At 41.9% G+C, this 17,338-nt stretch overlaps 1 protein-coding gene across 1 annotated transcript; it reads right to left on the bottom strand.

Moving 5' to 3' along the window:
• Positions 1 to 1,334: 1,334 nt before the first annotated feature.
• Positions 1,335 to 16,911, bottom strand: si:ch73-74h11.1 (desmoglein-2-like protein). The gene is made up of 14 exons (XM_062563474.1): positions 16,808 to 16,911; positions 14,971 to 15,096; positions 13,489 to 13,644; positions 9,265 to 9,403; positions 8,449 to 8,618; positions 7,785 to 7,919; positions 5,825 to 6,010; positions 5,173 to 5,702; positions 4,261 to 4,403; positions 3,564 to 3,785; positions 3,177 to 3,416; positions 2,226 to 2,359; positions 1,436 to 1,536; positions 1,335 to 1,353 (listed from the first exon to the last, which is right to left on the bottom strand). Exons 1-14 carry the CDS (start codon positions 16,868 to 16,870, stop codon positions 1,335 to 1,337), a joined length of 2,364 nt encoding a protein of 787 aa, XP_062419458.1. The 5' UTR covers positions 16,871 to 16,911.
• Positions 16,912 to 17,338: the final 427 nt, after the last annotated feature.

Here is a 17,338-nt window from a genome sequence, read left to right as displayed (position 1 = left end):
CAATTAAAGATGTTTCTGATGTTCGAGTCAGACACTCTTTCATACTCCCATTGTCTGTAAGTGCAGTTTGGACCACGTTACAAGGCTCCTCATCAAATAGTGTTGTACTGTGTTCTGAAGTGGGGGTGACCACGTTTTGCTTTTCTTGAACTGAATCCTTATGAAGGTTCTGAACTGGATGGCTTCATACTGAAACGGATTTATCATAAACTCTTCCTTAGAACGCTGATGAGTTTTAGCTGATTCGAAAGCAATGGTGATCTTGACTTTCTTTGGTGAAGCTATTGTACATTCTCCTTTACTACCACTGGCATTCAATGTTTGCTCAATTGGCAGAACTCCATGTAACTGGTTTACTATAACCTCCCTAATTCCAACTGGATTAATCCCTGTTGACCAAACTACAGACTTTCTGACATCTGTCTTCACAGCCACCATATATTCCATTCCCATTCTTGGCTGTCCAACTTCTAAAACAGTAACCCACCCCAAATCCATCAGCTCTGTCTCCCCAACCCATGTTTGCCCCACATTCCTGTTAACTGCAACCCTACACCTCTTTTTAGCAATGGTGTGTTCTGGCAGAAGGCCATACACACTTCCCTGGGCTGCTGAATGTAACACCCCCTGAGGGAGAGCAGCCTCTCGTACCAGGTTAGCACCTCTTGGCAAAGTGCCCTGAGATGTGCCTGGGTCTGCTCCCTTTGCCTTACCTGGACTTCCCTGGTGTTCAACTAATATATAACTACCATCAGAATTTGACCCCACCACGTTCCAGCCATCTGCAGGCACAGAGTTCTGTGATACTTTTGGGCCATCGGGTAGAAACAGAGTGGGGCTTGCTGGATTTGCAAAGCTGACCTCAGGGACTGAGTCCTGAGATAAACCTGGGCCACAAGGTAGCAACAGGGTGGGACTTACTGGACTGCTGACAGGGCTTGTGGGGCTCTCAATGCTACTGATAACTACTCCAAAATAAGGGTCTTGGGGACCACTGACTACATGCAGGCCTGGAAATTTAGCTCCATGCGCCCCCTCATCCAGCAGAACACTGCTCTGAAGTTGTGGTTGAATTGCATACTGCAAAGGCTGTAGCAGAGGGGCAGTAGTGTAGTAAACTGGCCATTGCTGTAGTATGACTGTCTGAGCCTGACGGGGCAGAGTAGCAGAATTATCAATGTTTGAGCTATAACTGATACTGTTAGTTACATTAGAATGAGCAAGTGTCTTTATATCCATGCGCTGTGTTTCTACAATGCAATCAATTTTGGGCTCATCAACCGCTTTAGCAATATCAACTACATTTGTCTGGACAGGACCTTGTATTTTTTGTGTCAGAGAAGATTTGGGTGTCTGTGTAGGAGGGGAACAGATCTCAGACAGAGTCTTAAACTTCGGGCTGAGGTCATTGAGAAAATGCAAGTCATTATCAGACCCCAGAAGGCTGCAGCAGCCCACTGAACCAGCAGAAGAGTCACTGCCCTCAAAGTGATACTCCCAAACACTGTCCTTCCCTTGCACAGCATACGCCGCTTTCTGTTTAGAGCAAGGAAATAGCACAAACACTGGTGTCAATAAACTCTGAACATCTGTTTGACTTTGACAGATCTGGGAAAAAGTAGTTGCATTTAAAGTGTACATAGTACCTGTGAGTAATAATCCCTGAGGAAAGCCTCAGGTAGGGCTATATCCTCATACAGAGTTGTCGTGTGTTGGGCACCAGATGTTTGTCGGCTAAAGGAAGCACTGCCATTTCCATGGTTGAAAGATTCCTTTGAAAACCCGTCGGCATTGTCGGTCTCCATCCGACTGCGGTTGGTTTCCCAAATCCTCTGCACAGCTTCATCGTACTTTGCCATTTGATGAGATTGTAGGATTTTTGATGAAATCGCATTGGAGCTTGCTGCTTTTGCAGCTCCAAGTTTTTTCTGGTTTTCTAACATAAATGGGACACTTGGGCGTGGAACTTCCTAGAACCAAACAGAAGATATAAAATATGTCATATATATATATCAACAGATATTTTGTATGATTTGTCAATTTGTGAGTGTTATCAAAAAAGCATTAAGGTTGAAAATCATTAAACTCCAGAACATCCTCACATTTCAAAGTGGATGCAACATTTTCTTTATGATTGGTGAGTAAAGTAACCAATATGATTGAATTGGAAGATGTACCCTTAATGTAATATTTCCACTAAAAAGGAAACAACAATGTTGGCTGACCTTGTCCTCGCCTCTGCCTTCAGTGTGATAGGGTATGAGGTGTTCTTTGGTGCCAAATGGCAGATCTTTAAATTGGTCAGGAAAGATGGTTTTGTCTCCCCGACACCGACAGAAGAGCAGGATAAGAGGGATGACTAAAAAGAGTAGCAATAACATTTATGTCAAAGTAAAGCTCAAAAGGTATTTTGATCTCAAGAGGCACCAAAGCAGAAACTACATATCAAATCCTACCAATCTAGTTTTATACAACATAATAAATGCAACCTTTTGAGAATTTTCCAATATTAGTAGTCAAAAGTGAGACATTTCGAATAAATAACAAGTTTCATTTTGGACATCAAGCAAGTCACATTTTATCATGAAAATGGCGATGGTGGCGCATGGTGTAGTGCAGTGCGCTGGGGGCTGCAAGGTTGGGGGTTGGCTGCCCCATGTGCCATGTTGAAGTGTCCCGGAGCAAGACACCTTACCCCTAATTGCTCCTCAGGCAAAAATGTAATGCATGGGTTATAATGCAATGTAAGTTGCTCAGTATTGCAATACTCTGGGCCTCGTGTACGTATATTTGCAAACGTCGCATTTCTTACAGTAACTGTAATATCGTGTGTCTGCTTCATCTGTAACGCGTAATGATTTTGTCTTCCCTCTACAGAAAAAGTGTAGTCAGGCAAATGCGAGGAAACACGAATTCTGGTTTACAGAGGTACGCTTTCTTGGGCGGTTAGGCGCACTTTACCCACCCCCTCCCATGAATGCATATGCATGACAAGGAAAGCGCAATATACAAAATGTTTACATTTTCAGCAAATTCCCATACTGGCTTGCAACGCACTACAATTAAACAATATGCAGAAAACCGATACATAAAATGCTGTAAACAGACATGAATTTTTAATCAAACCTGGTATCGCCGTTATGATGAGATAATTGCATAATGGTGTTTTAACTCACACAGCAATAAGCAGAATGCCATTAGCATCACGCTGATGGCTGAGGCAGAAAGCCCAGTTGAAGGGGCTCTGAGTCTTGATGCCGCCATCGTGCAGTCCTCTGTTTCCTCACAGATGCAAACGTCCAGATTAAAAATGTCTTTGGACTGGCACGACAGACCCTGAGCGTCCAACACCTCCACCTGCAGCTTATATGTGCCTGGCCACAGCAGGTCACGAGAGTGAAGAGCGGCACTCGTAGCTAGAGAAAACAAAGGAACTCGCACTCTATTATCATCATCACAATCAACTTATTGTACTGTAAAAATGCTAGTGCAATATTAATGTCAACTATTGTACAGGTAAATCAATATAGCATGAGCCATTGTCTTTTAGCACATTTTCTTACCATTGATGACTTCCACGTCCCAGTTGCCTCGTGTTCCTTCAGCTATGATTCTGAATGTAAATGGAGCAGCGTTGGGACTAGCATCCTTATCAAAGCCAGTGACACTAATAGTTTTTTCATTGGAGCATAGACTGCTGTGTGAGGTGGTCAGGGTGGGACAATGATCGTTGTAGTCATTGACCTGAATGGCTATTGTTCCTGTAGCTGTCTTTGATGGCATGTCTGAGGATGACAACAGTGAAGTAAGTCAGAGAGCACACCGACTGGATAAAGTGGCTGTATGACTGGGTTCTGTCAAAGCCCTGTTTCTTTCACCACACAAAGTGATCAAACATAAGTCTGCCAAAAGTTTCTGCTCAGACACTTAATTAAAATACAATACAAAATGAAACTATAATTAATAAAACAACATTTAAATGTTGTTTTTCAAAATGTCACCTGAGCTTTTTAAGGAGGTCTGTTAAAACTGGATGTTGTTATTTCATGGCTGAAACCTTGAGTCAAAGCGTGCTCAGGCAGGTTCAGTGAGATCAGTGTGCTTCATTTCATAGAATACCTCAGGCAACTATGTTTATGAGCTGCTCATAAAACCCATAAATATCCTTGTGACCGTTATCGTTCAATCCTTCAGGAGAGTCCAAGTTTTACAGAAGTGAAAAATGAACAATTAAGTATAATAAAGTACAAAAGAGATTACCTTTGGTTATGGCCAAGATCTTGGCAATGTAGGTTCCATTCACCAAGAATGGTGACTCCCTATCTGGTGCCTTGTTGAGTTTAATCTCTGCTGTTTTTTCATTTATGGTAAACCAGTTGTCTGGATCATAGGCTTTGGCATAACTGGAGCACAACAAATGAATAAAATCAATGCAAGGAAACATTTAAGGAAAGTAATAATATCTAACAGAAAACTGTTTAACCTAAAGGATCACACAAAGTAATAGTAAAGAAAAGTAATATAAAAGAGTAAAGTGTTCATCAAAAGTAATGATTTTGGAAAAGGTAAAACCTTGGATGTACTACTGCAAATACTGTCGCATGGACACAAGCGGATGGAATCGTGACAAAGAAATCTTTTATTGTTTTTAACATTCTCAAAGCTCTTGCCCAGGACACCAGTCATATCTTGTCCGAATTCGAATTCAAAAAAGAGAAAGATAAAAGATCTTTTACCAAACTGGTAAATAAACTTTTGGTTCCCAAACCTAACTATCTAGTTTTGAACTGAAGAAGCACCGCAAACGTTAAACACTATGAAGTTGATATAATGATATATATGGCGACTGGTTTGAAAAATGTACATTACATCTGTCATCCGGCCAAATCCGGCCATCTGGCGGGCCATCCAGTGTGGCCCGCGCTGTGGACGGCCCGCAGGATGACTTTGCAATTAGGAGAATAACAGAAAGGTCCCTATGCATGCGCTTAGTCTTCCAGTCGTAACGTCCGCCACCCCCTGTCGGATGGTCAGCGCCACCCCTCCCTATGATTTTAATGGTCTGGCCCGCGTTCGATGGGAGGGGCCAGTATCTGGCCCGAACCTGAAGTGAGTTTGACAACCCTCATGTACAGCCTCTGAAATCAGCAACTATAGTCTCTTTTGACTAACCTTACATCTTCAGCTGGCTTCCCTGTGTCTGGATCAGTAGCAGTGAACACTGTGATGGCACCATCGTCAGGTGTTTGATTTGGATTCTCTGATACAGGAACACTCTTCGTGTCAGGCATGAATGCTGGAGACTCAGGCATATTATTAACTGCTATTTTAATGAGATAGTTAGTCTGTGAATTTGGTTTTGGTTTTGTTCCTTGTCCTGGTTGGAAACCTGGCTCAAGTCCGACACCACTTCCAGGTCCAACACCAGGCTTAAGACCTGCATCTGACCCTAAATTCACCCCTCCTTCAAGATCAGCATCCACCCCTATTTCAACTCCCAGGTCCAAGCCTCCTCCTCCACCGGCTCCAGCACCGGCTGCGACTCCGGCTGCGACTCCGGCTGCGGCTCCTGTAGCTATAGGACCACCCTCTCCAACATTAACGCCCACATTCATCAGTACAGCACCTCCCTCCACAAAAGGAGATACATTCTCAATGAGCAGGCCGAGCTCAAGTTTCTTGAGGTCTTCAAAATCCACAGGCTGATTGATATGGGAGAAAGGGTAAGTAAGATAGAGAGAGACAATAAGAGATGTTAGGAACCCTCCCAATATTAGAAACAGTAAAGCAAAACAAATTAGAATCCCATTATATATCAAAATACCTTTATCAACTTCAGGATTCCCTCGTTGGTTTCTTTGTCTGTCTCAATGGAGAAGAGATTATCCTCATTTCCTGAGGCGATTGAAAAGACCGTCAGCCAGTTGTCTGTATTCCTAAGGTCTTTGTCCAGAGCTTTGATTCTCATCACAACTACATCAGCCACATTTTCATCCACTGAGCCAGAGTACTGCAAACAGAACAAGAGCCAAAGCATGTAGAGTTTTAATCGTTTATAAAAGCCATAACAATTCACATCCTACCTTCAATTGTTTTCTTTGTGTTATGAACACTGGACACACACTGGACCACTCAGGCTTTTGTCACAAAAACAATTATTACATTAAAGTGGAATTTCTTTTTTATCATTGCTGTGTATTGGCAAGAATATAATAAGTGGGGTTACAATTCCATATACTGAGACACCGTAAGCAAAGCCATTGTGCAAAACCATGAAGGAAAGCCAAGCAGAACCTCCACACAGGGTGCACATCCCCAAGTTTGCTGCAGCCACTCAGCACATGGCCTTGGTCACACCTGTAGCCATGAGCTGATTAGCTAAGCTGGGAAGCAACAAGCTACTACTGTAAACTAGTGTATGCAAGCTGCATCAAACCAGAGGGAACCAAGCAGACTCATCTTTCTCTTGTGCTCTAACCACAGGGTAGAGGAGCTGCCTGGCATTGGGACTATTTATTCCCCTTTTTTAATCCCCTTTACCTCTTTATTAAAGATGCTTTGTGTCATGTTTTTTTTCAGATTCTTGACTCAACGTCCTTTTGATTGCCGAACTATCAATTTGAACTACCGAATTAATTACTTTTTTGTTAGAGTGATCAATCTTGTTATGCGCAAAATTCAATAATTAATTAACTATGTTATTGCACGCTTTTCTTTGAAAGTAATGTTAATATATTTACTGAACGATGGGACCTGCTATTGGTTGTATCACAGTCACTGTCATATCCAACATCAAAACACGTAATGAACCACTGTCTGCAACAAAAATAAAGTTGATATAGTTTAAAGTTGATATAGTGTGTTTGAGAATTGATACACTATAAGAAAATAATATTGTGATACTTACTCTTACATCCCTTGCATCCACTTTGAGGAGGTCAAAAGCCACTGACCAGGAGTCAGTTGATAAAGTAAAAGGAGGCATGGTGGTAATTATTATCTCTCTCCAAATAGAACCACTTGTTATCATATTAACAGTTGTGTGCGCTTTATTAAAACCAGTTGCAAGCCCAGACAGAATCGTGAGGATATCCCTTATAGTATAGTTAACACTTGTCCAAACCTGTTGCCTCTACATCAAGTCAGGAAAAAGCCTACACTTCATTAGGTGACTATGTGAGTATTTTCTCTTACAGCCTGGTACTCTGCTCATCAGAGCACACAGTCACAGGTTGGATTTGCTTTGTTTTTTGCTGCAGCGAGGACCATAGCCAATAGTTTCTTGACTATGACTTGTTCATGAGCCAAGTAAAAGTTTAGTGACCAAGACATGTTGGTCATATAAGAATAAAGAAAAAGAAGTTGTTATTAGAAAGCTCACGAAGAACATTTCTTATTTTGTTAGGTAGTGTGATGTTTTCGATTGCGGGACAACCATTTGCAGCCAATACCAACTGATTTGTGCAGGTTGTTGTGCTTGAACGATTTTTAAAAAAGGCCACTAGGTTTCAGTATGACTCGGGGAGTGTGGTATTCAGTGGTTTTGACTAAAAGTCACGAATCTCTGCTGCCCAGACATGTCCGTCTCTGGGAAGTGTCACCGTCAAATACTGATGCTCAAGACAATGGCTCTGGTGTTATTTACAACAAAAATAAAAAAGATAAAGAAAACATACAAATCTTATCAGTCCATTACCCATAATACCTTTCTCATTTCCTCAAGTACCTGATTCTGTACTCCGTGTGCGGGTTTCTGTATGTAATGTATGTGGTATTTTTCTCACCTCAGACTTTTCTAGAATGGGGCGGTTGTCGTTGATGTCCAGGATCTTGATTTCCACAGTTCCTGTTGCTGTTAGCCCCCCTGCTGCCCCTCCCAGATCAATTCCTTTTACAATCAGTGTGTAGAAGTCATGAGTCTGTCAGAAGAAAAGCAAACCCATGCTTCTGTGCAAGTTCGGTAAAAAGCTTTGACAAAAGTCAAACGACAAGTGAGAAGGTACCTGAGGTCAAACGAGGGCTACAGTAAAGCTGTAGGTGATTCCACCTTGATGATAGATTTAAAATAACATTTCCCTCTAACTAAAGTTCCCAAAAAATGTGTGGTTGATGGTCATCTACAGGGGGAGACCAAGGTTGGTAAATCAAAAGAACCGGTCGGCAGTTCTTTTTAGTGGTTGGATGTTGGGAGAAGTTCAAATATTACATTATTACATTAACTCAAGTTCTGACACTCCACACACACAGCCAACATGCTGCAGTGGTCTGCCCCACCGTGAGTTGTGATCTCACTGACGCATGTTCAGTATGGGAGCACAAACTGGACAGTCTATCAAACGTAGGTTTCCATCATCACTACACTTTTAACCACAAACATTCTAAAGTATGGAGACGTGTCAGAACGCAGCCTTCAGCCCGTGTGTTCTATGCCCACTGAGCAGTCCTCACCTCCCTGTCCAGCGTAGCCTCTTTGACGTGTATTTTGCCCGTCTTTCTGTCTATTGTGAACATGTGACCATCACCTGCCGGCTCCTGACTGATGATGGAATAGGAGATCTCTGAATTAATTGTTCCAGCTTGATCATCATCTTTCGCCACGATCTGCATGACAAAGGTTTCTGCAGGGGAACACAACATCCATATTTTCAGGAGAATCCATCACATTTCCCGTTCCGGCCGAGCATCAACATATATACAGTATTTCCTTTAGATATACTTGCACAGACTGCTATTTATGATTGTTAAGAGAATTCACATTGGACCATCGGCCCACACTGGACAGGCAGCTGGACACCGGCGGCAGGCCGGACGTGACCCGCGGGCCGCGAGTTTGCCATATGTGGTTTAGCTAATTATTTCTCTATTAGAAAAATGATTCATGATTGAATCTGAAACCGTCAACAGCCATTCAACACTGACATGTTGAACATACTATACCAATACTAACATGTAATTAGTGGCCCTACTTCTGTGTTCATTTTAGTCTTACAATTCTCAAATTAACTCAAGCAACAAATAAGGTCAAGGAAAACATGCTGGATGTTTTCACATGAAATAGGTTAGTTGCGTATATATGCAGTGTTAGTTAAGTGGATAGGTTATGCAAAAGAAAAACATTAGTACTTAAGTGGATTGGGAGTAGGATCTGGTTGGAAGAGCTACTTTAGGTTTAGGCTTAGCATGGACAAACAATCACACGTTGTGAAAGTCTGATCATACCCATCCTTTACTGAAAATGGAGAAAGTGGTTTAACAGTTACATACCAGCTTTGCTCGCCTCTTTGACGTTGCCAGAATGCCGCTCAAAGCGAGGTGGGTTGTCATTTTGGTCCAAGACTGTGATCGTCAGTGGGATTTCCTCCTCTGCTCTGGTTCCATCTTTGAACTTAGCGATCCCTGTCAGCTGCATGAAGGACATGACAAAGGGAGAAAAGCTTAGATGGTCTGCTACTGATTATTTCAGATGTGATAGATAAACCCAGCTAAACATTAATGTTGACTAAATATGAAGGTAGTTTTGTGTCTTTATGGGTTAGGGTTAGGGATCACTAACGTTAAACGCCTTCAGTGTATGCCGTGGTCTTAGCTGGTGAAAGACATGTGTTTAGACTGCAGTTAAACGTTGATGGATTACCACTTTTCAAAAATCCAGTTCTGGCCTGTTTTGGCTTTACTTCAGGGTCATACAAAAGAACATGTTGTTAGTGCCCTCTTTTGTGAGACCTCAAAGCCAAAGTGACTACTTAAGAGATCTGGTTAATGAAATTTAAATAATTGGCAAGGACTTCATCAGGGTAAGAATTTTCTCCTCAGTGTGAGCTCTGTTATTTGTGATGCTCCGGCTCGAGGTTTTGTTAAGGGGATTAAGTCCCACACTGGATATCAAGGATGTGATAAATGCATTCAAACAGGGGTTTGGATCAATCATAGAATGATCTCTCCAGAGGTCAACTGTCCTTGCAGAACTGATTCATGCTTTATCAGTATGTCTGATGAGGGACACCACACTGCAGTTTCCCCCTTGACTGGTTTAAATATCATAACATGTTTTCTGCATGTTTTTTGTCATGAGAAAACTGTTAGTTCTTTGGCACATGTCAGGACCTGATTTCAAATGCCCAAATCTGCTTGAAAGATTCAATTTCATTTTTCCATGGAAGGCCACAGAGTTAAGGCAGTTTTTATTGTACACTGGTCCTGTGGGTTTGATTTTTCCCATGGTCTTCTTGTGTCATTTGTGCAACACTATAGTCAGTTGTATGGTCCAGAGCATGTTGTTTATAATATTCATATATTATAGTGCAATGCATTTTATCTGTTTCAACATGATTTCAATGGATTTTCTTTTCGTAATGAACATGTCTTTTTGTTTGTGATAAACCTAACGTTTTGATTAACTCTGTCTGCAGTGCACTTGTAAATGACAATTGGATCTTAATGGGTTTTACCTGGTTAAATAAAGGTCAAATAAAAAACTAAAATCTTAAAATTAAGATTGGACGGGTCCTCGCTACTCCTTGCACGTTGAGGCACTGGCCAGATGGTTAGAAATGCGGCCGAAGACGCCTGTGGCGTTCGCAAGTCAGTGGTGTTCGTGTTTCCACCAGGCTTGGATTATAATATGGATGTATAGAGGATGTCATGAGAATTGAGAAATATGGAGCAGTTTAGATGAAGTATGTCTCAAGTTGAAACCACTGTTCCAATTGTTCTCTTTTCTTCTTTGCCACAATTTAAGTTTTCATTTAGTCTATCATGAACATCGGCAAAGGTGACATTCTTTCTGGGATGAGATTTGCGCAGGATTTTAGAACGTGCATCATTTTACAAACGGCGCCCCATATCAATCCACATATTTCCACCACACAAACATTGTTATTGTCAAATATACACTTTTGAATGGACATTTAGGTGTGAATACAAACTAAATCCCTAAAACTCAAGAGTTGCACTCTCCTTTATATCAAATGGCTTCATTCCATTTCATTAATGGGAGCCAAATTATGTAATTAATCACCTAAAACCCTTGTGTATGTCATATTTTACACATTTTTCAGCATTATTGCTGGAAGTGCTCACCAAGCAGGAGATTTCTTTTCTACATGCCAAAAAACATTATGTCTCTCAATTTGAATTGAACAAGGGTCTCCTGCCAGTAGGAGGCAAGGCCTCCACAATCTTGAAAGCCAACTTTCGATCGAAAATGGTGAGTAAATTAGTATTTTTTCAACAGGCACATACACTCACCGGCCACTTTATTAGGTACCCCATGCTAGTAACGGGTTGGACCCCCTTTTGCCTTCAGAACTGCCTCAATTCTTCGTGGCATAGATTCAACAAGGTGCTGGAAGCATTCCTCAGGGAGTTTGGTCCATATTGACATGATGGCATCACACAGTTGCCGCAGATTTGTCGGCTGCACATCCATGATGCGAATCTCCCGTTCCACCACATCCCAAAGATGCTCTATTGGATTGAGATCTGGTGATTGTGGAGGCCATTTGAGTACAGCGAACTCATTGTCATGTTCAAGAAACCAGTCTGAGATGATTCCAGCTTTATGACATGGCGCATTATCCTGCTGAAAGTAGCCATCAGAAGTTGGGTACATTGTGGTCATAAAGGGATGGACATGGTCAGCAACAATACTCAGGTAGGCTGTGGCGTTGCAACGATGCTCAATTGGTACCAAGGGGCCCAAAGAGTGCCAAGAAAATATTCCCCACACCATGACACCACCACCACCAGCCTGAACCGTTGATACAAGGCAGGATGGATCCATGCTTTCATGTTGTAGACGCCAAATTCTGACCCTACCATCCGAATGTCGCAGCAGAAATCGAGACTCATCAGACCAGGCAACGTTTTTCCAATCTTCTATTGTCCAATTTCGATGAGCTTGTGCAAATTGTAGCCTCAGTTTCCTGTTCTTAGCTGAAAGGAGTGGCACCCGGTGTGGTCTTCTGCTGCTGTAGCCCATCTGCCTCAAAGTTGGACGTACTGTGCGTTCAGAGATGCTCTTATGCCCACCTTGGTTGTAACGGGTGGTTATTTGAGTCACTGTTGCCCTTCTATCAGCTCGAACCAGTCTGGCCATTCTCCTCTGACCTCTGGCATCAACAAGGCATTTCCGCCCACAGAACTGCCGCTCACTGGATGTTTTTTCTTTTTCGGACCATTCTCTGTAAACCCTAGAGATGGTTGTGCGTGAAAATCCCAGTAGATTAGCAGTTTCTGAAATACTCAGACCAGCCCTTCTGGCACCAACAATCATGCCACGTTCAAAGTCACTCAAATCACCTTTCTTCCCCATACTGATGCTCAGTTTGAACTGCAGGAGATTGTCTTGACAATGTCTACATGCCTAAATGCACTGAGTTGCCGCCATGTGATTGGCTGCTTAGAAATTAAGTGTTAACGAGCAGTTGGACAGGTGTACCTAATAAAGTGGCCGGTGAGTGTATATGCATAATGCTTTCATACTTTAGATAAACCACCTCAGCCTGATTGGCGGAACTGATGTAAAGGTTACAGTGTGGCGGCTAATGAAGCACACAATATAACCCCCTCACAAAGGAGACCAATTGGAGAGGAGTAAATGGGAAAACATCCATCGCTTCCCTACAACTAAAGACAGCTGACATTGGTAAACGTTCCTCACAGTTCAGATACAATTCCACCTCATTTTATTTGTTGGGAGGGGCCTAACCCGAAAGTGGGCGGGGCTTAACCCGTAAGTAGGAAGGATTTAACCCGTAAATTGTCGGGTAGTCTCGAAATGGGCTGGGCTTTAACCATTATGCTCTTTTTTTAGGCATGCAAACCCTCGCAGGTAGAGAAGAGAAGAGAGAAGAGAGCCAGCAGACGGTAAAAAAACTCTGATGACCGGCAGAGAGGGAGAGAGAGAGTGTATATGATATTTTTACAAAGACTGCAAAATTTGAATTAAACTTGGATTAAACTTTAAAATTTGTTTTGGCAGGTGTAAATTGTTTGGCATTATCCTCTGTTCTTCAGTGTTTTTTTCTTTTTTCTTTTGTCTGCTTTTGTGGAGGTAAAACATGATACAGAGTATTTCTATATTTTCTTCTTAATTTTAAACACAAGATTTTGGCATTTAAAAACTGCAGCTCCGAAGAATTGACAGAAAAAACAAGTATCACGTTTCAGCTTGTAAGACATAAAATGTAAATAAAATTTAAAAAATGCATAAATACCCTGTGGAATAAAAGTGCTTTGGTGTTTAGGACTCCATGGCAACAAGACAACCCATTATGCCGTACATAGGCCACGTCTGGGCTAGCAGCACAATCCCAGGCGTATATTGGGCCAAAAGAAACGCAATCATGATTTTTGCTTTTTGGGTTACCTCTGACAGCAATTGCTTTTAATTTTAATCTAATTTATACAACATTGTATTAGCCGTGAACAGGTTTCAGTCCTCACAGTAAATCATGAGGCCTGGAACTTATTTAAAGAGAGACTTACATTGTAGGATGGGTATTTTTCCCGGTCCAGAACACCTGTGATGGTTAAAAACCCTGTGTCAGGATCCACCATGAAGAGGTTGATGGGTGGTAAATCAGCTCCTGGTCCAGAGAGAGAATATTGCACTTCTGAAGTTGTGTCCCAATCAGAGCGAATCTGTCAGAAAAAACCACACTGTTATGGACTGTGAGTCTGTTTTTTAGCCTCTACTCCAAAAATGGCATACCATGATCAAAGGGAGAAATATTGTAACTACTTTGTCAACTGAACATTTATTTTGCGATGGGTAAAAATCAGTTCCCTCTCAGGGAACTCGAGCTGCGTGGAATTGCTGTGGGAAGGCCTCCGCGTGACCGCGTCATGAAGCACGTGTGAACAGTACTGGGTTCTTCCGTTTGGCCTAGCCCTCTCACCCCGTACACAAGTGTGTGGATGCAGCTCTGTGCAGAGGACCACCTTCCTGCAGTGATTTGGGACTCGACCACGATGCGGGCACATCTGTCTCCCGCTCGAGTAGCTTCGATCCTCTCTGCAGTCAAGCAGGCCAAGCTAGGCCAGCCACTCACTGTGAAACGGTTTCAGAGACTGTTAGGTCTCCTGGCAGCGGCATCCAATGTGATCCCTTGCGGCCTATTACACTTGAGACCGTTGCAGTGGTGGCTCAGGGCCAAGGGGGTCTCCCCGAGGGGAAACCAGCGCTGTCTGATCAAGGTCACGATCAAGACGTCTCACTCTCCTCAGTGGTTCTCCCTCACACATCCCGCCCCACTGGATCTAAAACATGTGCGCTCACTCACGCCAAGGGGCCCAAAGCAACCAAACATGCAACATAATGCTGGCCGGAAGAACAGACTGCAGCTTGGATAGATGAGCTGGGAGGGTGTTCCATCAAGTCTATGATTTTGTGTTCACTCAACTGAAAAAGTGTGATCCTTGTGGTAAAAATCCTTTCAGCCCGTCTCCTTGTCCTATGTGGCCCTCTGGCTTGGATGACTGCTGTCATTTAACCAGGAAGCATATGTGAGGAAATCTGCATCGTGGTTCACACAGATTTTACGAGACTAAGAATTTTCACCGCAAAAAGAAGGTGTGCTTTCACGGACGGTTTCTGTAAATACCGCGGAATACAAATTTGACACACTATGCGCATTCCCTCCCATCTCTTTATGGAAAACTCCCACTTTCCACTTGACCCTCCCGTGAAATCATGCATGACACGGAAAGCACAATTTGGCCTTTTTAGTTTCCGCGCTGAAACAAACGCGTTATCACGTAAGGCCCTGAATGTATATGTGATTTCAGCCCAGGAACACATTCTATTGGTGGTATAAGTGAGGACTAGAACTCACGGAGCATGTGAAAACGGGTTTAGTGCTGCAGGGTTTTTGGCAGACCAGCAAATGGAGTGAAATTACTGACACATTCGGAGCCAACATAAAAAAGTTAAGGCAAAAGGTTTAAATGAGTGAAGAGCCAACTGACCTTGGCAATAAAATCCTTGCCGGTGTAATCAATGTTCTCCCACAGCTTGGTAGGAGGAAGGATCCACTCTCTCTTCATTCTCCTAAGGGTCTTTGGTGTGTTTTCTCTTGCCTCAGCACTGAGTATCTGAAAGTAAACAGCAGTTGAACACACACTTTTTCATAGTAATGAACACCCTCTTTATTATTGTTTAACAATTGTATTTTTCAGATCACGGTTTCTAGAGATCACCTATTTTAGAGGAAGAACTTTCCCAGGTCCCAGGACCCGGAGTAGTAGTAGGACTTAAGGAGTAGGTTGATTTTCCAAACACGTGACGGACAAACAATACAAAACTTTAGTGTAGGACACCAAAGTGCATTTTATTCACACACACACACACACACCAAAAAGCAAAAAGCCAACAAAGGAATGAGTGATGCCTATCAGCACAGAGGCAACATAGTTGCATAAAAGTGACACAAAGGCTTATTTATACTATATTGTAGACACTAATATTATTTATTTCCAGAGATGAGGCACTATATATAGTGAGTCTCTAGAAATATGTTAAATAATAATAAATTAATTTAGAATTTAGCTTTCTTCATTTCTCAATTTTGAACAATTATACTCAATAAACAAATGTTGGGATGTGGACAGAGTCTTTGTAACCCTATTTGCATACATTTGATTTAAGAGAAGCAATTTATCAAATTTCTTCATGTGTGTTAACACAAAATTATTATCCTCCAATTTTCAATATACCATTATGGCCAATACAATGCTATCTTTGATAGAACTGTAAAGCAGACGTTATGAAGTAACTAATACACTGAATGATTAGATTCGATAGGAGTTATGTTGATTGTTTATTTACTTATCTTAGAGGGTGGGCAAGCTCCCGTTTCACGTCAGATATGCAACTGTTGGACTATTGGACAATCTGGTGTAAATTGTGAAAATAATATCGATTTTTGGTTGTTCCTTTTGGCTCACTCGGTCACTTTCATGACACTAACAGTGAGAGCAGAAAAAAGATGGGTTTGCGACCCCTGCCACCGCAGACACTAACTGCCAAAATGAACAGGCGGAAATCGGATGAAGTTTACTTTATAATTTACACCCGGGATTATCCTGCTGTCACATGATGATGTAAAACTAAAGACAGAAAATAAGATCTAAAGAAAATAAAATCCCCATCCAGCAGAAGATGACTTCTTGTCGATGACTCACAAGAACAGTTTCTTCCCATCTGGAACTGAAATTACTGTCGGATTCATCAAGACATTTTGCAAGAAGTTGTGACAAAATCATGATTCTATATAATGATGGATCAATATTAATGAACTTAATCCTTCACATATTTGTCAGGTTAGTACCATTTTGATCCATACCAAAGACTGCACCCATTTGAAATACTGTGAAATTATCTATTTTTCAAGGGAATACAGCGGTAATTGTTAAGGAGTCATATAGCAAGTTATAAAACTGGTCTAAATGATAAATGTTTTTCATCTTATACTCCAAGTAACTTATTCCACTACAGTATTGCTCACAAAAAGTAGCTTCATTTTAGGGTGGCTTGACACAACATCTAACAAGCTGACATGAAGTCAGCTGACATGCATGATTTCCTGCTCTGGCATTAAAGAGATTAAAAGGAGAGCATTCATTAATCACTAATACTTAAGGGTGACTTATCATCACAAGTAATGGCATATAACAATGTGAAAATTATAGTCCATTTAAATTATAAATGACTCTTCTGTAACAAAATCTTCCATGTTCAAAGGCCTACAATATGTTCTAGTGAGCCAAAAGGAAATTAAGGAGTAGTCTCATGGTGAATACTCACCAAGGCCAGCACTAGCAGAAGCAGCAGGACCACTTCTGTAAAGGAGAGTTTAGCCATGTTCATGGACGCCTGTCCTTTCTATGTGTTGACAACCCCACTGCAGACAGCTGTCAGAACAAACTGTACTTGAACACACGTATGTCAGCTTCCTGCCCCTCCCTGCATACCTAAAACCAGTTATGCATGTGCAGACCCCTCCTCCTCCCTCTCCTAGCATCATGCATGTTTTTATGATCTCAACTGTCACATGTGTGCATGTTCCTCAAAGGTGTGCCTGATTACTGCCTTATGGCTTTTAAAGGTTAAACTAATTCTTCAGAGACTGGATGAAGCTAACAAAGATGTTGTGTAAGACACCAGTGTTGAGTAAGAATTTTTCACTTTCTCTGGAAGTGTCACTCGGTCATGACATACTGACATAGTATGCCAGGAAGACCTTGTATCTAACAAGGTGGCACTGCCTGTGTCCACGACAATGCACTCTTCTGGACTGTTTGTTCTTTCAGCTTTGGGGGGTTGTATTGGTAGAAT

Source organism: Pungitius pungitius, chromosome 7 (genome assembly GCF_949316345.1).
Source record: "Pungitius pungitius chromosome 7, fPunPun2.1, whole genome shotgun sequence".
NCBI classification, from domain to species: Eukaryota; Metazoa; Chordata; class Actinopteri; order Perciformes; family Gasterosteidae; genus Pungitius; species Pungitius pungitius.
This window is presented reverse-complemented; position numbering and strand designations above follow the sequence as displayed.